This window comes from Amyelois transitella, chromosome 12 (genome assembly GCF_032362555.1).
Source record: "Amyelois transitella isolate CPQ chromosome 12, ilAmyTran1.1, whole genome shotgun sequence".
NCBI lineage: Eukaryota > Metazoa > Arthropoda > Insecta > Lepidoptera > Pyralidae > Amyelois > Amyelois transitella.
Genome location: NC_083515.1, coordinates 3289714 through 3311135, shown reverse-complemented (window position 1 = coordinate 3311135; position 21422 = coordinate 3289714). Strand labels below are relative to the sequence as shown.

The window sequence follows — 21422 nt, the reverse complement described above, 5'->3', positions numbered from 1 at the left end:
ATATATATTATTAAAATTAATATTTGCTTACAGTGATGACACTTTGACGTGAACACGTTTTTTGCATGGCATTGAACCAATTATGGGGCAATATAATGTATTTTGTATAAGTTTAAATATAATTATTTTACATATAGAAAAAAAAAACTAATTATATTAACTACCAATAATGATGAACCCTCCCTGTTCCCAAGAGTGCGCGCCCACAAAAACAAGTTTTTGCTAAGGTGACTGTAAAGTTAATTAATATTGTACTTAATTACTTTCATGTTTAATTAGTATCGTATATTAGTACGATAACATTTATTTATTTACTTAAGCTATACACAACAGGTTACAATAGATAACATCGTAAGAATTAGTATAAACTAAATACCTACTATGATCAAGACTGGAAGTCACGCATTATTGTTAACATAATAAAATAAAGAAAAAAATATGAAACCAAAGTCTAATGTTACCAAAACTCTAAAGTAGGTAGATACTGCCGTATTACACCAGAATAGTAGTATTACAATAGAATAGGTGTAAATTAAATGAGGTAATTTCTACGACTTGATCTAAATTTACACGGAAAAAACATTATATCTGCCAACTGATTCTCTTCCCACGCAGATTGCAAATAGTTTAGGCAAAGTTCAAAAACAAAAAGGTTTATAGCTTATTAAGTTGTTATTCTTCTTTTAGGCAATGGACTAGCAACGTATCTATTTCAGAATGTAAATTCAATCATAAAACCGTCTAAGAGTACTTGAAACCACCGAACTTGCATGAAAAGAGTTATGAATGTGGATGAAGCGAAGGAAGTATGCAGAGATCGTGGCAAGTGGAAAAATGTAGTCACTGCCTACCCCTCCGGAATAAGGTGTGATCCACCCCGTAAAAGATTACAATGTGATATAGTAGATTTTCCCTTGAGATCTCATCCCCAAAAATAACTACGCTGAGGTGACCGCAAAGTCAGTTAATTACTCCGCAAGTTTAATTAGTTTAAAATTATTACAAAGATTAACAAGAGTTACGTGTGCTTTCATTAAATTGTCCAATATTGCGTTGCTAGTTTCATCTCTCCATGAAAATAATAAAAAAAATCAGCTATATTATTCCGATTTCTATGAGGATTCTCAAAGTCCGAATAAACTTGAGATTGTTACTTTAAGCGATTAACCAGCAACCTGTCACTATCTGAATCTCAATTCCATCAGCTGAACGCAGTCGTTCAGCCCTTTCAAGACGGTTGGCTCCGTTCAAAATTAAAATAAAATATTCATTATTATTGGACATTTCAACATCACTTAATATCATATCTTTCGGTTTCACAACATCGGTTGACGTCAAATGAATAATTTAAAACTAAGATTGCTGTCGCTTCCAAAGCCTCAGTGCAGTGGCGTAGCGTAGTGGGGGCGGCAGGGGCGGCCCGCCCCGGGCGGCACTTTTACGGGGCGGCAAAATTTAACAATAAATAATAAAAATATTTTGTAAATATTTGAACCATTTTATATTTTTATCGCAACTACAAATTCGGAGCGATTGAAAGGAGCTCGGAATTTTTCATTGCTTATTTTGTGACGAATTCGGGGAATCCTTTCTCTTTGAATGATATTTTGTAGCGACTGGCAACAACGTCTATACTGGTTTGTGGGAATTCCCCGTTTATGACTAACAATCAGCGAGAATGACTTCTATTACATATATATTAAGTTCAATATAGCTTATTACACCTACGGGGAAGCCCCTTTAAAGTACGGGGAATTACGTGCTTTGACAAAGTTTGACAATTCAGAGAAAGTTTTATTGATGGATCGTCAGTTGTCCAATTCACATTGTCTCGTATTTTAACTATGTTACGCTTTCTAAATTGTGATTTTTGTGCAAATAAGTACGTGTAGTGGTGGTGAAATTATTGAACAACTTTTAACTGTGTGAGTATTAAATATTATATTTATCTAATTGTATGTTGGACTATCTGATATGTTTTTCAAACTTTAATTTTTTGAAGTGAAAACTTCTTTAGCGGCGTTGAGCACTTTTTCTGTAATGGGTATAAAATCTTAAACTCGCGTCAGGACACGTGACCCTGATCGAAAAAGCGTAAGACGACACGTGACCTGATGTGGGCAAGCGCAGTGGCGGAGGGCGAGGGGGGCCTGCTGTTATATAGCAACCCAAATCTAAAAAATTACAAAAATCCTGATACTTTTGATACCAGGCCCTATTAAGGGTTAATAAATTTCCAAATATTTACTTACAAATATTCAAGTTTCTACCTGTTTATTAAGATCGAGTAAAAATTGCTTAGATTTGTTTACAACTCTAACCTCTAACTTGTACATTTATCATTTAATATTTTTTTATTTTAGCATCAAAAATGAAAAGAGTAAAAGAAAGTGGGGCATCTTACCGTAATAAGAGAAGAGCTAAGTTGGAAAATATTAGAGCAAATGAAGGAGCTTTACTTAAATATGTGAAAAGTGTTATTCCTGAGACGTCAGATTCCTCGTTAGGTTTAAATTCATCACAGACAACTTCAAACTCAGAACAAGCTGAAAAAATACAAGAACTTGACACTGTTCCTAAAGATCATATTCCAACAACATCTACTGCATTAGTGTCTCCATCTGTATGTCCAGACATGGACATGCATAGTTCAGAAACAGAGATTGATACAACATCAGCATTGTCTCTTATTCAATACCAAAATTTCGACGATATTGGAACATGGCCTGAACACATAGACGACAATATCCGATTGCATCTCATTCAGCAAGGACAGGAAATTATTCAGCATATTGATACTAATTTTGCTGAAATGTCAACAGTAACACGCTCAGATTCGTGCTCCTTAAAATCAAAAGGAGAGACAAGACGGCTTACTAAGGAATGGTTTTACCGTACATTGACTAACGGCGAAAAAGTTTTACGTACTTGGATGGCTTATTCTCCATCTAAAGCATCATTATTTTGCTTTTGTTGTCGTTTATTTGAGAACGTAAATACACCGAATGGATCTAAATTTTGCTCATCTGATGGATTTAATACTTGGTGGAAATTAAATCCTAAGGTTTCAAGTCACGAATCAAGTGCACTACACATCCAAAATTATTGTAAATGGAAGGAGTTGGAGAGCAGACTTCAAAAAGGACAGACTATTGACAAAAAAGAGCAAGACATAGTGGCAAAAGAAATAAAGAAATGGCAGGAAATTCTTATCAGAATGTTTGATATTATAAGATTCCTTGCCAAACAAAATTTGGCTTTACGTGGACATATAGAAAACGACACCAGTACCAATAGAGGTAACTTTTTAGAATTGGTTAATTTAATTGCAAAATACGATCCTGTACTTCGTGAACATCTTGTAAGGTCTAAAATGTGTGGCAAAATTTCAATCACTTATATGTCACCACAAATACAAAACGAATTTATTGCCATTTTGGGAGATAATGTTCGCCAACATATCATCGGACAAATAAAAAAGGCTAAGTATTATGCAATTATATTCGACAGCACTCCAGATCTTTCTCATAAAGATCAAACAAGTCAGGTATTAAGATACGTAGTAATTGAAAATCAGGAGGTAAAAGTAATGGAATCTTTTATAGATTTTATTGAAACTAAAGACAAAACTGCTGAAGGAATTTCAAAGATGATTTTGGACAAGATTCAAGCTGATGGCCTAGATATAAGCAACTGTAGAGGCCAAGCATATGATAATGCTGCTGTTATGGCTGGAAAGTATTCAGGAGTTCAGCAAAGAATTCAAGAAATAAACCCTAAAGCTGAATTCGTACCTTGCTCAAATCATTCTTTAAACCTAGTTTGTTTACACGCTGCCTCAGTTGAGGTGGATTCAGTAACTTTTTTCGGCACTTTAGAACGTTGCTTTTCATTTTTTTCCTCATCGACACATCGTTGGGAAGTTCTGATAGCAGCTACAGGCAAAAGCTTAAAAAGGGTTCAAGACACGCGGTGGAGTGCAAGAGGCGATGCCGTAAATATGACATGGCATCATTACAAAGACATTCTCGTCACTTTGGAAAAACTGACAGAGGCAGGTGAAAGCTTAAACACTAGGACAGATGCAGGTGCTTTACTAGTGTCGATGCAGTCATTTTCCTTTCTTTGTTTTTTGGGCCTGTGGCAACCGGTGCTACATGAAGTGAATGATGCACAAAAATATTTACAAACAAGAGGACTTGACATAAGATTGTGCGCTCAGAAAGTAAATGCTTTGCAGATGATATTGACAGAGAAAAGAGAGGAATGGGCAAATGGCGCTGTAGGTTATGCAAAAGATATGTGTGAAGAACTTGGAATTTCCATAAAACCTCTGAGGCGCATAACAAGAAAGCATATTTTTGATGACGGAACTAGAGATGTTAACTTGTCTTGTGAAAATGAGTTGAGACGAAAGCTGTTTTCTTCGTTAGATAGAGTTATTGTAGAAATTCGTGAGCGTTTTCAACAGCTACAGAATTTAACGGATAAGTTTGCTTATCTAACGCCGGCTATATTATTAGATCCAGACAACACTGAATGTAATCTAGACTACGCATCTGACGAAATTGACGAGCAGGATTTCAAGCTGGAACGACTTCGACTGCGGACTTTCGTTGCTGCTACAGGCAACGAAAATAAATTGATTAATGCAGACTCACTTGAATTATTTAAATTTATTATTAAATCCAAGCTGGAAGATACTCTGCCCAATATTTTAATAATGTTCCGAATATTTTTTACAATTGCCATAAGCAATGCCAGCTGTGAGAGAAGTTTTTCAAAATTGAAATTAATTAAAAATTATTTAAGATCAACAATGAGTACTCTAAGACTAACTAATTTGGCTATTTTGTCTATTGAACAAGAGGTGTGTGATGCGATAGACATTGACGGTGCAATAAAAGACTTTGCTCTTAAAAAAAGTAGACGTATAAATTTTTAATTGAAGACGGAAGTTTTGTTTTTAATTGTAACAAATACTCATATTACTATTCAATAAAAATATAACATTGTAGTATCGTTCTAGTTCTAATTAAAAATTGATTTTATTTAATCTTGTCGATCATCAAGGTGTAATTAATCTTAAGTGATAGGTACCTAAGTTATATCAATGTATCTAAGTGGTTAAAGTAAAAGATTTTTTGTTTAATAAACGTGATTGTAAAACTTAAATAAACTTTTTTATTTAAAATCTAACCTGTATAATGCAAAATAATGATGACTGCTCTCGCCGAAAAGTTCTCTATAATTAATATATGTAATGTATAGTATACATTAAATTAAAATACCTAAATAAGAGGGCGGCAAAATGGTTTTCCGCCCCGGGCAGCCGACACTCACGCTACGCCACTGCCTCAGTGCAACAGATACTGTCTTGCCCGTAATGTATAAATTCGTAATTATATGTATACATACATAATTCCGATTTTATGAGGATAGCTGTATACATGTTTCACTGGTTTTTCGAAGCCATTTCACAAATTAGTATCAAGGGTTAAGGTCATTTGTACCACATAAATCAGGCGGCCACGCAAATAAACTCGGGTTTATTTGCTCATGTTCCAAGTGCCACTTAGTTATGTTTATAGGCCCAATAACTTGGCGACATTTACGATTGTATCTTAAGTCTTGGGTTTATGTAACTAGCTGTTTATATTGCTAGAAACTCTGATTAAAATTCAAGTGCAACGAAATCGTGAATTTCGCTACAAATATTCGGGTAATATTCTCGCTCTCCTCTTAGCTCTAAATGTGATATATGTATATGTATATTTAGTCAGTCTTTTCAAGACTGGTGGCTCTGTCTACCCCGCTAGGGATATGAATCGTATGTATGTATATTAAGTCAGAATTCGTCAAAAAATACTATTTTTCTAACCTACCACTTTGTTTATGGTCCAAATGTACTTATGTTGAATTTAAAACATCTTCGATTTGAACGAGTAGACTCCACCATGTGGCGTTCTTTATGCTTTATGGTTTTTCGATAAAAACGTAGAATAATAATAAATTGTCAACATTATTTTATCAATACAAAACGCCGTAGACTTTCGTAGCACTCTCGTAGCGCTTCGTAGAACATTCGTAGCGTTCGTAGACACTCAATTTATTTGTTCGCGTACAACAATACATACAAATCTTTTCCAACAACTTTCTGTTGAAGTGGTGCGATAAAACTCGGAACGGAACTTTTCACTTTCACAAATAAAGGGTTGGTTGACAGGTTTCCACGAAAAATTAATGTAGTGTGGACACAACTCGATGGAAATGGAAAAGTAAACAGATGACAAAAGGAGCCGTAGGTGGGGAGTGTAAATTACTTTGTGAGGTGAAATCGTTTTGTATAATACGAAATGTCGATTAACTGTAGACGAATGCTTAATCTGACTTAGGAATAATGGTCTTTATTTGCTTGTCAATGGAACTTACATTTACTTAGAGAAAACTCGATTAGCGTATAGTATAGTAATTTTAACATATTTTTTTGAGTTTTATCAACATTTTAGACGTAATTAGTCCATTGCTAAGTATTAACTAAAAGCTTAAAATTATTTACAAATGCTTGTACTACTACTACTTTGCTTGGTAGCACACATTGAGTTACTTTTCTTTATTTCCTGTGTCGTAAATGGAGTGATAAAATTTTAAATGCCCATGTAATTCCCACTTTTAATATTGATTGAATTATAAGCTAAATTTTGAAGATTAAAGTCTAGAAACGTGTCGTAACAAGAAAAGGAAAGCACGATATGAATATTTGGTATAAACTTTCGACTTGGTTGGCGATTAAGAATCGTTTTAATAGTTTATGATATAGGCATGTGTGCTCAAAAGCACCATGAATTAGTCATATTTTAATTGTTCCGGTAAATATAGGCTACATATACAAAACCAATTAACGGAAAACTCACGAATGACCCGCATTATAATTCTTCCGCCGCAAGGCTGTAATTTTATTGTAACTATCTCTTGCTAAAATCTATGAGAATAAGGTACAAAATGGATTGATTCCATCAGAAAATTATAGTGTGGTGCGACACTAGATTGTGATTGCTACCCTTAATATTAAGGGGCTGTTTCAACTCCAACAAATTAAATGTACCTACTCTTAAGTTGATAGAAATCAAAGTAATTGATGTATCGTGTCTACTGCACTTAAACACGTACACGCATATTACTCATTAAGTATGTACTACATACATAATAAAACAATAATAGATGATACATTAACAGGGTGTGTTCCACTTGCATACTTAGGAGTATTAGCACATTAGAATAAACCTATTACTTTAGAGCACGGAGTATATATTTTTTACGGGACTGAGTATATTACCGCAAAGTAAGATTAGTAATTTAAGATTACGGATTTACACAGAGCGACTGTCCTCTGACCTCCGCCCTTCGACTCTTAACTGAAATGCTAGATCAAAATCGAGCCTAGCATTCGATTTTCTAAAATAAAACATTATTGTCCAATATTGTGTTGGGAGATCTGTTAAATAAACAGAATAATAATTGATTATGATTTAATGGAATCTCTTAAAACACGAGAAAATATAATAATTCCATTAATCATAATCAATTATTATTCTGTTTATTTAACAGATCTCCTTTCCCTCTCCAGAGAACAGATAACCTTATCTCTTGAGGCAGGGAGAAGCTAGTGCCAATTTTAAATCTTATAACAACGATTCATTGGCAGCAAGGAAAGATGTTTAGTGTTGAAGTGATGGCCACCGATGAGAAGACTTTATATTTCAGTCAAACATATCCACAAGATGTTGATCCCTCCAGTAGAACAGACTCATATTTAACATAACAATAATAACAGTAAAACACACCTTGGGCTCCTCTCCAGAGAGGTGAGAATCAAGAATAATATAGAGATCAATAAATAAATATATATATACAGGGAATTACACAGATTGAGTTATCCTCGAAGTAAGTTCGAAACTTGTGTTATGAGATACTAACCCAACGGTACTATATTTTATAATAAATACTTATATAGAATATAAGATATCAATCAAACTACAGCTTGACAGCAAATTTCTGAACAAAACCTAATATGTATGAGTAAAAAATCTAAGGATATTCCATGACACAAAATAAGTGGAGGACATATATCTCCATCGACCTAATTCACGCTCTCGCTACTCTTATCTTTAAAATTTCTCCGAGCATATCATTAGTCTGCTGAACTCCCCGAGAGCCTGCAAATGGCTGCTGTGACACTTTATATTCCACCCGAGTTCGATCGCACACTGTAATCACCTCTGTGGCAAAATTTTCCGAAGAAATGAAGATATATCTCTTTAGCAAGAATTTGCTGGTTGAGACTTCAGTGCTAGATTCATGTAGACATCAGTGTTTTATGATAAAAGTTATCTATTTGTTTAACTGACATTCCAATTATGACTTTAAAAGCATCGGGATTTTTTTTAATATATTTAACAATCACAGAGGTCGTAAAAGATTTGATTCCTTATTTTAGTGTTTTGAAAAAAAGCAATACACTCAAAATAATACATAAATATAATCATGTCTACCCCTTGGGGGTAGACAAAGCCAACAGTCTTGAGAAGACTGATAGGCCGCGATCAGCTATTTAAAATAATTTTGTACTACAAAAGTATGATACGATAATACCTAACGTAGCATACAACGTAGAAGAACCGTGATAGACTCTTCCACGCGTACGAAGTTGCAGGCAACAGCTAGATACAAACAATAATTCTTCAATATGATCCTGGTAAGAAACTCTGAAGTACGAAATTTTCCATTCGTGGATGGTAGCCCTAAGAGGACTCCTGACACCTCCCCAAAGTAGTCATAACTGGGATTAATTCCGTAAAAATACTGTCTTTATACATCTAGTCCAAATATGAACTAGGTATCCGCTTTCCTAATTATTCCTCTTAGAATTTCTGCCACAAACCGCTCGCAAACTAAACTTCATCAACCCGTCTCATCTTCCGTAAGCCTAAATTACTAAAGATATTATTTGCCAGAAGATATTTACTCATTCTGGTAGGTATTTGTTTAGGACCGTTTGACTTTCAAAGTTTACTAGGTCGTTACAAATTGACTTAATGAAACGTCACTTTAGGTGTCCTAATTTGTCTTTATTTAAAGGTTATTGTTATCTACACTTACTCGTAATTTAAATAAATAGGACACAATGGCTAGAACCTGTTATATATTTTTTGTTAGGGCGCTTTGGGAATGGCTGTTATGAATAATAATGAAGGTAAGGCAAATACTTAATATGTTTAATTGCCTATTGCAATTAAGATTATATTTAGATATAATTAGATTAATTATAAAAACCTTTGCCGCGTGGCGTGTGGTTCCCGGCACCAATACAAAAAAGAATTGGACCACTCCATCTCTTTCCCATGGATGTCGTAAAAGCCGACTAAGGGGTAGGCTTATAAACTTGGGATTCTTCTTTTAGGCGATGGGCTAGCAACCTGTCACTATTTGAATCTCAATCCTATCTTAAAGCCAAATAGCTGAACGTGGCCTATCAGTCTTTACAAGACTGTAGGCTCTGTCTACCCCGCAAGGGATATAGACGTGATTGTATGTATGTATAAAAACCTTTATAGGAAAATAAATAAATTAATGATAGACTTAAAACCTTCGCAAGGCTTCCCCGACAAAAAAATATCCCGTATCTATCCGCGAAATTTCGGGACATGCTCCATGCACCCTTAAACCATATAAAAACCTAAATGCCAAATTACAAATTAAGTGAAAAGTAAAATATAAAAATTACTACCCCAGGCTCCGAAGTACGGATGGAACTAAGAACAGGCAAAGATAAGAAAGGCATCAGTAAAAGTTATATCATAATTTTAGTTCGCCGAAAGCTTTTGCGTATAATAAATAAAGTAAAGAAAGTAAGACAGCTGACGAAACCTTTTACGACTAGTATTTATCACGTTCGGCCTTTTGTGTCATCGGGGATTATTTTTCACAGAGATTATTCAATACACGCGTCCGTTCTGTAACATGATTTATAGTTCCGGAGACAATAAATTACATTCTGGTAGGGTTAGGCATTAGATAGTAGGTAGATACGAGTTACATTTGTGCGGACACTCTATGAAAAAGTTTACATACATTTCATATAAATTTTTGCAATTTATAATTTGAAAATGAAATTTGAAAAAAAAACCTATAGACGGTTTCAGATAAATACAAGTTTTAAATACATAAAATATATGACATGAAAGTTCTAAATAAAGTTAGTTAAGTTCTCCATTATAAACAAAAAATAAACAAAAATATCCACTTGTATTTGAATAGAATTTGGAGGATGTTCATGGTTTTCATGAAATTTCAAGCTGACCCTCCATTTTATTTCCTTATTTTAAAATTTTCAAGCGTGGCGGTTTGGTGAGATTAATGATACTACTGTCTCGCTCATGTTATTAATTACACTCCAAGATGGCGGAGAATAGCCTTGACATTAGGGCATATTTTACAGCATCTGGTACATACATACACCCCTTTCTCGGTAAATACATTTTGCCACTTGCCTCTATCACTGCATACTTCGTTCATATTCATCTTTTCATACAATCTCTACGGTTCAGGGTACTCTTGACCTGACCGTTCACCAGAACGTCCTCGATTTGGTCAAGGTACTTCTTCCTCTTCTAATTCTTAGGTTTTTTATTTCTAATTTTTCCCACGACCAACCTTCAATTCCAGTTAAATTTCGCATTGCGCAACAATTTCTCGATATTCCCACGGAAAAAAAACTAGAAAATATATCTACAGTTCTTATAAGTAAGCATATAGTCAAGCCTTGTGTTATCAAAATATATTACAACGCCACGCTGTCAGAGCTTAGTGCATTAACGTGTTCCTCTAGTTATATTTCTGCCTAGTATAATGAAACATGACGTATCCACATTGGGGAATTATACCTTTAATTTTATTGGTATTTCGTAGACTGTTGATAGAAAATAATAGGAACACAATGTAGACTGGACAAAATGAAAAGAATAACATAAAGCGGACCCTAGACCCGCCAGACAGTGGTGAATTGAGCATCTGAGAGGCGGATCGTAAAAGGCGATTAAAGAAACAGTACATTCACCACACGATCCTTGCTGCGGTAGCTCCCCTGTTACCAGGGTCGCATATTTAAATGGAGATGAACTCCATAACCGTGGGAATTTCAGGCAGAGTTTTGCGCGAACGAAGTCTCACCCTATATATCTATAACAAGGTATATAGTTTAAGTAGGAACATAAAAATATTCCGTATGAGTCGGAAGGCTCATCAGAATTCTGATCACATAAGGACTTTCTCTTTATTGGATTGGTAGGCGTCAATCAACTTTGATGTTCGCTGTACCAGAGTATTTCCTAGTTTAGATAGAATAAATATTTCTATATTATCTAATAAGTTTGCTGTCAGAACATAAAACATCCTTTTCATAGAAGTTGTTTTGTGTTCCATTTCGCATTTTTGTTACATACGAGTACATACATATAATCACGTCTCTATTCCTTGCGGGGTAGACAGAGCCAAGTCTTGAAAAGACTGATAGGCCACGTTCAGCTGTTGTGTGGCTTAATGATAGAATTGAGATTCAAATAGTGACAGATTGCTAGTTCATCGCCTAAAGAAGAATCCCAAGATGATAAGCCTATCCCTTAGTCGCCTTTTACGACATCCATGGGAATGAGACGGAATAGTCCTATTATTTTTTTTACACGGAATTTTTTGTCAATTTTCTATTATATTGATAGAATGTACTTCCTTATCTACCTACTAGGTAGTTTTTTTTATCATTTTAAATATCTTTATAGTCTTTTCGAAAAACTAGACTAGACTGGGCTCTGTCTAAGAGATAAAAATGTGATGTATTTATGTAAATGTGTTGAGAAACGTAAAAAAGCTATTTATTCATAAGTGAAAAGAAGTTGCTTACCTTATAGCTTAGTTCCCAGTTCATAGCAAAATCTAGCTAACTAAACATTTCGCAATGTCCACGTCCATGCTGTTATTAGAACAATTTTTAAATTCTATGGCATGGCAACATCTCGTAAAAAAGGCTCTCGGTTACATAACCTACAAATGATACAACTACAATTGGCAACCGTGATCCCTGGGCATTCTCCGGCACAGACACCCTGGCGCCGCCGCCAATCGATGGCAAGGACTTGAATACGTTAACATCCGTAATTATGATGATTCCACATCATTATAAAAGTTTATAGAAATTACAGCCTTTAAATAATTATTGTGAACGCTTTATAGCTTACTAACGGCCCGACTGCGCTCGTGGTATAAACATAGCCTATTGAAGGTGAAAGAATTTTCATGATGAGTTTAATATTTCCGAAGATTAAGCCTTGCAAACAATAAAATAAATATTCAAAGTTAACTATAAGTATGTAATATTAGAATCCCAACTAATGTCAAAAATGCAAAAGTAAGTTTATTTATTTGTTTGTTGTCTCTTCACGCGTTATCTACTGAACCAATCTACTTGAAATTTAACGAATACATAACTAAGAGTATGGAGAAGGACATAGAGCAATTTTCATCCCGGGAAAAACTATATATCCCGTGGTATTTGCGAAATACCTGTATTCTTTTGTAGGAGAAAATAACGTTTGCTGTGAATTCTCACTCACTCTCATTCTCTAAGTTACTCTTCCGCCACTTAAGAGCCCGGGGTCCGTTTGCAGACATTTTTCTCTACAAAATCTAATCTCTAACATACATACATACATAAAATCACGCCTCTTTCCCGGAGGGGTAGGCAGAGACTACCTCTTTCCACTTGCCACGATCTCTGCATACTTCTTTCGCTTCGTCCACATTCATAACTCTCTTCATACAAGCTCGGCGGTTTCGGGTACTTTTGACCTGACCCTTTACCAGGACGTCCTTAATTTGATCAAGATACGTTCGTCTAGGTCTTCCCACTCCGACCTTTCCCTCCACACTCTCCTTGTATATCTGCTTAGTCAACCTGCTTTCATTCATCCTCTCCACATGACCGAACCATCTTAACATACCCTTTTCTATTCCTGTAACTACATCTTCTTTCACATCACAACATTCCCTTATCACGCTGTTCCTTATCCTGTCACTCAATTTCACACCCATCATACTCCTTAACGCTCTCATTTCCACTGCATTTATTCTGCTTTCATGCTTCTTTTGCCATACCCAACTTTCACTCCCATACATTAATGTCGGGACCAACACGCCCCTGTGCACAGCCAGTCGAGCCTTTTTGGATAGTTTCTGACTGCTCATAAAGGCATGCAAAGCTCCATTCACCATGTTCCCCGCGTTCACTCTCCTTTCAATATCACTATCATACTTGCCATCTGATGTAAACTTTGATCCTAGATATACAAACTCTTTCACTTGCTCCACTTTTTCTCCTCCAATCAAAATATTACATGCTGTCATTTCTTTCTCCATTTCAAAAACCAGTGTTTTAGTTTTACTTACGTTCACTTTCATTCCTTTCTCTTTTAAAGCTTCATGCATACAGTTTACCATCTCCTGTAACTCCTCCGCTGATGACGCCAGTATAACCTGATCGTCGGCATAGAGCAGACATTTGACGAGTAACTCATTCATCCTTAATCCACTTTTAGACTCTTGCAAATCTGTCAAACAGCTATCCATAAATAGGTTGAACAGCCACGGTGACGCAACACATCCTTGCCTAACGCCTTTCTCAATCTTAAACCACTCAGTGTGCGCTCCGTTTATCCTGACACAAGCACTCGAATCCTCATATAAGGATTTCAGTGCTCGTATTAAGAGACTGCTCACCCCATGCATAGAAAGTGCTGACCACAATTCATTCCTCTCAACTCTGTCATAGGCCTTTTCCAGATCTACGAATGTGCAATAGACTTTTTGACTCTTGGCCAAAAACTTTTCGGCTATGCACCGCAAGGAAAAGACCTGATCAGTACATCCCATTCCCTTTCGAAATCCCGCTTGAGCATCCCATATTTTGTCATCAGTTTCATTCCTGACTCTATTAATCAATACCTTAGCATACAATTTGCCGACGACGCTAAGCAGGCTTATACCACGATAATTTTTGCAGTCCAGCTGTGACCCTTTTCCTTTGTAAAGTGGCACGATAACAGCCTTACACCAATCTTTTGGTACTCGGCCGCTTCTCCAACACAAATTGAAAAGGCAGTACAACTGACTAGCTACTACGCCTTTTCCTGCTTTAAGCATCTCGACCGACACTCTATCACACCCAGCAGCCTTTCCCGCTTTCATACTCTTAAGTGCTTCCACAATTTCGAACATTTCAATTTCGCCTTCCATCTCATTCTCTTTTTCTTCGCTATAGCAGAAATCTTTCTTATTTCCTTCCTTTTTTTCAAATAAACTTTCAAAATAGTCCTTCCATATCTTTAGTACACATTCTTCTCCTTTCACAACGCTACCATCCTGGCATCTGATCCTAGTCAGCTCTCTGGTTATAGTATTTCCTCGGGCTGACCTTACGGATTTCCAGAATACTTTCAGATTTGACTGAAAGTCTTCTGATATCCTTTTATCAAAATCCTCTTTATACTCTTCTTTCTTTCTAATCACAGCTTTCTTAACCAAATCTTTCATTTTCTTATATTCCTTACGTGCTTCATTCACATCTTCATCTATAACCTCTTGCATTCTTAAGTTAGCTTTTGCTGCTAACAAATCCAGCCATGCTTTCTTCTTTAATCGCACAAGTTCTTGCACATCTTTACTCATCCAAGCATTTTTGTGATTTTTTCCTTTCCTTCTTCTACTTACACCACACACTTCAACAGCTACTTTCACAATTCTTTCTTTAAATTCCTTCCATCCATCTTCAATATCGCTCATTTCCTCTAAATCTTCAAATTCATCCTTCAGTCTATTAATATACTTCTTACCTACATCCATATCTTGCAAATTTTCTACTTTTACTCTTTCCAAAGCGCTGGTTTGCTCCCTTACCCTGTGCCGCCAGCGATTGAAGATACCCCTTATCCGGGATATCACCAGTAAATGGTCCGAGTCAATGCCAGCACCGCGATATGCACGGGTATCCAGCACTTTGTTCTTCAATCTTTCATCTACAATCACAAAGTCTATCATACTTTTTAAAATACCTTCCACTCTTGTGTAGGTGTGGATCTCTTTATGTTGAAACATTGAGTTCGACACAAAAAGATCCCACTCTAGACAAATTTCTAATACACTTCTTCCATTATCATTCACCTTTTCGTCACCAAACGCACCAAGCACCTTTTCATATCCATCACGCTTTACACCCACCCATCCATTAAAATCACCTAACATAATAATCTTCTCATTTGGCTTGGTAACTTTCAATACTTCTCTTACACTATTCCAGAACTCCTCGTTTTCGCTTTTTGCTGATGTTGTACCCCTCGAACCCACATCCCAAGGTGCATAAACACCTAGAACGAAGATCCGAGTGATTCCAACTTTCAGCCTAATCCATAGAAGACGAGGGCTGACACACTCATACTCATTCACGCACTCAGCCATTCGTGCAGAAAGAATTAGACCGACCCCTTGACAGCCTCGGCTGGTACTGGAAATTCCAGACCAATACGCCGTGTAAGGGCCGTGCTGCGTCGCGTCGCATCCTTTCCGCTTCGTTTCATTCACGCACAACACATCCAAACGTCTTTCATCCATCATCTGGCATACTTCCTCAATCTTATCCTTCATTCCTCCTCTTACATTCATCGTCGCAAAGCGGCTTTCAGCAGACCGCATACCGCTCCCGCCGGGAACGAGACGTGATGGGGTGCGGACACCATCGCCGCCATCTAGGTGCTCTTTCAAAAATTTGCATCCATGCGATTCCCACGAGACGCCTCTAATCTCTAAAGTACTAAAAAATCTTGGAAAGCTGTTCCACTGACCCTCTCATCTAGTTTACCTACCTCAACAGTAGATTGTTCCTTCGTAGTCGGGATAAAAAGTAATATATATGCAGGAAATCCAGTAGATAGTAGCACCCCGAGTGATTTGTGTTTACCTGCCATCAAATTGGGTGTCGGATGTGAGCGTAGGAGCAATTTGGAAAAGATCGCCTTTTTTACGAGACGTGCGATGTTTCGGCTCTCAAATTATTACAATTCAATAGAAATATTTGAGAAATGTCTGCTCCGTAAATTTATATGTGCTTTTTAATTAAATATTTTTTATAATAGGTACATACCTACTTGCTTTTTCGATGGTCACTGTGGCGCAGCGGTAGTACGCTTGACTGTGACACCAGAGGTCCCAGGTTCGAATTCCGGCCAGGGCATGAGGAGAAAAGAACTTTTCCTGATTGACCTGGGTCTTGGAAAAGAGTGACTTTTGCATTTATAAAATTACGACCTTACAAACAGTTGATAACAGAAAAACCTGATCATATCCCGACTGCATATGCACAACCTCGGTTTCTTTGCGTTCCGGGTAGCATAATCTAATGTGTAGTAATTTAAAAAAAATACTTAAGTCATAGAAATCGGAATTATTCTGTGGTGTATAATCATGACCTCCTGGCCCACCCCGGTTGCCTCCTCGCCTCTTTGAAGGGAGCCAGGGGTCTACCTATAACCACAATCCTGACTCCTAATATATAACATAAAACAAACAATCACACAAAAAGATAAAAATCACATATCTTTCCATGAATAAAACCATATACAAGATACAATATAAACCGCGATGAACACAAAAACAAAAGTTTAACATCCGGAAATCCATATCCACAAGAGTCAGAGCCTCAGTCTAAATAACATCTTACTTTGTATTTTATTGGGCAGAGTTTCGCAGCATTAACCCCCCGTAACCGTGAACAAGCTCGGGTAAGCCACAGTAGAGTTGTTAGGGTCACCAACTCCATCCAAATTAATTCCAAGGAACCTTTATTGAATAAGTTACAATCACGTTAATAAATTAGGAATAAAGTTGTGTTAAATTTAATCGTTGTTTTATGTTTGTTCTAATCTGTTTGTTTGCGATTCTGTGTTAATTGTGCTCGTAATTATTTTCAATTTTAAAGTAGCATTATTTATAATTAGCAATAGTATGTGAATGTTAATATTTGTTTTGATACGCTATCGCATTGGATTTCATGTAATGATAGATCTAAGTTGTAAATAAATTAATAATGTTTAGACACTAATGTAGACAAAAAGAGCTTCTTTTTGAAAGGCTAAATTATCTTTTTGTTACGTTCTTCATAGCTAAAGATCGTTTGTCTCCGATAGTTTCCAACTTTTTGTGGTGCAGCGGACTAACTGCTTCCACGTCACGTCCAGTCTTCCAGTCCAGCTTGTCTGAAGGCAGCAACTACAAGTACACTAGTGCCTCCTTACCGTATCACTCAGCTTGAATCTTGAATTATTCCAACTAGTTATGAGCATAGAATGCAGACTTTACATGTAATTTCAATTTTAAATTTTTTTTAATTTTATATTTCTCCACAAACTAACAAAATTTGAAAAACTGCTAACCATCAGACTTATTTAACCATCACGTCATCATGTTTATTATGACATCGCAAAAGTAATATCAGGCACGACTCGGCACAAAAATGAAGAAATAATATCGAGAAAATTATGTCAGCAATGTCAAGGTTATGAAAAAGTCATAAGCTGTCAGTGATATGTTTTATTTTTCAACTGTAAAAACCTCGAAATTATCTTGGGCATATCACGCACTTCCAGGGGTTCATGATATCGTTTAAATTAAAGCTGAACACGCAACATTATAAAAACGTTATAATTATAAAAATTAGTACCTACTTTAATAATTTCACAAAACGCCTTTATTTTTTCATTCCTTTACTTTACCGCCTGGCAATGTGGAACCTTTACTTGCCTTTGAACTACGGGTCCCGCGTTCGATTCACGGGCAAGTCATGATGTAACACGAATGTTCGCCATCATGACCTGACCTTAGTTAACTTTCGTCTTAGAAGTTGATCTAGTTATATATTACAAAATATAGTATCCCATAACTAAGGTCCCATAAAATTATTTTCCTGTTTTCGTTGGTTACTTAATGGCTTTTATCGACATTAAATCAAAAGGAGGAAAGTCTCAAAGCGCCGTGAATATTTTTTGGAAAAATGCGATGCCAAGCAGCTTCTTGTAGCATAATAAAGTACTTTGATAATCGAATGTTTTTGAGTTTACCATAATATCGAAAATTCGTGTCTTATCTTGATCCGGCGATTTGAAATAATATGAGTCGTTTAAATTTAAGCGTTGCTGTGGTGGGTCCAACTTGCAAACACAAAAATATTAGAGAAGAGTAGTAGGTACCTATTGTGGTTAAAATTATAAAAAACAAAAGTTGTTGTCTTAAAGATTATATAAATATTCGTGTAGGTATAACAGACATTATCTCTCAAAGTTCATACATACAGACAGATCCAACAGTCTCGATAAGATTCAAAGTCCACGTTCAGCTTTGAGACAGTATAAGCAAGCCCGTCGCCTAAAAAAGGATCTCAATTTAATTGACATAGAAAATAATTTGCATAGGAAATCAAACTAACACACCAGATATGTTTTTTTTTTCGCTACCCAGACGGGCATGAAAGTTTGCATTTGGTGAATGTTACCCTTAGGCGCCTTTTCCGACAGAGTGAATTCTAAAGTGCCACACTTAGAAATTCGTTTCTTGTTTAAACCATTTTCAAATGAAATTTAACCAGTGAAAACACGGTACAAGTACAATAAAAGTTAAGGCGGTCCTTTAGTAATTAGATGATAAAACATAAAACGTTTTTCGTATACAAGTACTATGAGTATAACCCTCCATAAAGGTTGAACTCTCGAAGGCATGAAATTTTAGAACTCGTTACATAAACCTTAAAAGGGTATACCGACGATGTGGGCGCCCGTTTCTGGCTGTAATATCTTGCTCTTTGTTTTATTGTAATTAACTTGCACTGCTTACACTTGTTTGTTTAATGTTTTGTTAATCTGTTTATGAAACAGGCCATGAAATCGTTTGAGGTTATCGGAAACTTAGATACACAAGTACCTGAATCGTATTTATATTTGCCATTGAAATAAAAATTACGAGCCAGTTTGATTAAATCCACTGTAAACAACACGCGGTCATATCACGTCACGAAGAAGATTGGTTCAAATAACTAAAAGATTGAATTGAAATTAAGAGGTACTTAATAACAGTTTGCATAAATAATCCCAATTAATAATCCCAAGTTTATAAGCCTTTTCCTCTGTTTTTTTTTTACAATGTGTATGTAAAGAAAATCAATTAAATTAGTCTGTGTTTTTTCTTAGCTACCAGACCGCCGTGGCAGACTCAACTTATTAATTCTTACACTGTTAGGTACTTCTAATAAAAAGGTCTCATCCCAAGGGTCTGATGGGTTAGAGTGTAAGCATATTATAATTACCCAAATAACTCGTCCCCAGATAGTAATCTTAGGCAGACCCTCGGTTAAACCAAAGTAGAATTGGCTAATGAAACCTTTTTAAATAATTATTTTTATAGTCTATAATTTTTTTTTAATTATTATATAATATGAGATACGAGTATAGTTTTACTTAAGTAATGTTTTATCTCGACCTAAAGTTTTTGTTAATAAAGTGTAATTTTTAAATTGTTTGATCACATTAATTTTTTTTACATATAAATAATTTGTGACGCCGTCACGTAATGGTGATAAAACACACACAATGACCTAGGTAATTACAAAAAAAGTCATCACGATTTTTTATGAGCAAAAATCACTGAAAAAGTTGGAAGTTGGAAGTCCAATACAATTTTTACTTTTAAAGAAAAATAGAAAAATGTAGGTTGGGAAGGAAAACTTAACTTGGCCAATGAGAACTGAGTCAGAGATAATAAAATACCTATCTCGTATAAACAGGAACCTATTTTGTTTTCCTGCCTACAAATTTATGAGTTGTTACTAGGGAATAAAATACGGTAATAATGTTTATGCTAAAATTCACCCTCATATCTGCTTTTGTACAAGGGAGGAATACTAATCAGAAATCTAATTTATTCAGCTTCTTAAAATATTTTTCAGGTTAACGTACTTACAGGTAATAACAAGGTATAATTTGTTCATTACCATTCTCACAGAAATCATTCTCCTAACGTAAGTTCCACTTGAGTCCCCTTCTCTCTGACGAGGATCCCTATGTCTATGGTTACGATCCTGTATTTGATAAGGTAAATTTTTAAACAATGCCGTGTGGTTCCAAGCAACAATATAAAAAGAATAGGACCACTCCATCTTTTTCCCACAGATATAAGGATTTCCCACGTAAGGCGATTAAGGGATCTTGGGATTCTTCTTTTAGGCGATCCAGTTGTTGAATTTGTAGATTGCCTCACGATGTTTTCCCTTACCGTAAGAGCATCCGTTAGTAACCAAACTAATGTAAATAGCTCAGAAAAGAGTCATTGGGCTGTAGCGTAGATAGCGACACATAGCGGCAAATACTATATTTCGCCCGCGGCTTCGCAAGCCTGAACCAAATATGTAAAGGCGTGAAATCCGATTGGTATATTTACATATAATGTTTTTGTTACAGCTGTTCAACGGCGATGCTTTGCGCCTCTATCATGACAGACCACTGGGAACAAGTGCGGTGGGACCGCAGCACCCTGGCGGCCCTGGCCAACGCCTCCAACACCGCCCTCCAGTGGCTGCTCGATGATAAAGTCGCTAAGGTAGACTGGTAGACATACTACATACATACATACATATGGTCACACCCACACCCCTTGCGGGGTCTACCCCGCATTCAGTCTTTTCAAGACTGTTGGCTCTGTCTACAGAACCAACAGTCATGAAAAGACTGAATGCGGGCCACTGGGAGAAGACCACAAAGACCACTGGGAGCAAGTGCGGTGGGACCGCAGCACCCTGGCGGCCCTGGCCAACGCCTCCAACACCGCCCTCCAGTGGCTGCTCGGTGATAAAGTCGCTAAGGTAGACTGGTAGACATTTAAAAAATTGAAAAAATCTTTATGGAAATAAATATTTTTTTTTTTCAATTTTTTTCCTTAGTTTCTAAAACTACACAAAACTGGGACCTGCCTAATAAGCTTAGAAAAGCGTGTGGCAGACATACATGCATACATACATATGGTCACGACCACATCCCTTGCGGGGTAGACAGAGCCAACAGTCTTGAAAAGACTGAATGGCCACATTCAGCTATCTGGCTCAATGATAGAATTGAGATTCAAATAGTGACAGGTTGCTAGCCCATCGCAAGAAGAATACCAAGTTTGTAAGCCTATCCCTTAGTCGCCTTTAGTTAGTTTACTGGTAGACAGAGCTGTGTATTCAGATCATGACAGTCTGCTTTATGAAGTACTAGCTGTGTCCACGACTTCGTCCGCGT

The 21422-nt window shown here is 36.3% G+C and overlaps 1 protein-coding gene across 5 annotated transcripts in view; it reads left to right on the top strand.

The window, feature by feature from the left end:
• LOC106142399 (zinc finger MYM-type protein 1) overlaps positions 1–21422 on the top strand; it is a 47098-nt gene that overhangs the window by 4684 nt on the left and 20992 nt on the right. For 2 of the 5 annotated variants that reach the window (XM_060947068.1, XM_060947067.1), the window contains exon 3: positions 20604–20742. In XM_060947068.1, coding sequence (XP_060803051.1) covers positions 20604–20742 — 139 coding nt within the window. Of the gene's footprint in view, positions 1–1538; positions 1926–2363; positions 5353–20603; positions 20743–20907; positions 21005–21422 lie in introns of those variants that run through there. The other 3 variants (XM_060947069.1, XM_060947066.1, XM_060947070.1) reach the window with 3 other exon arrangements.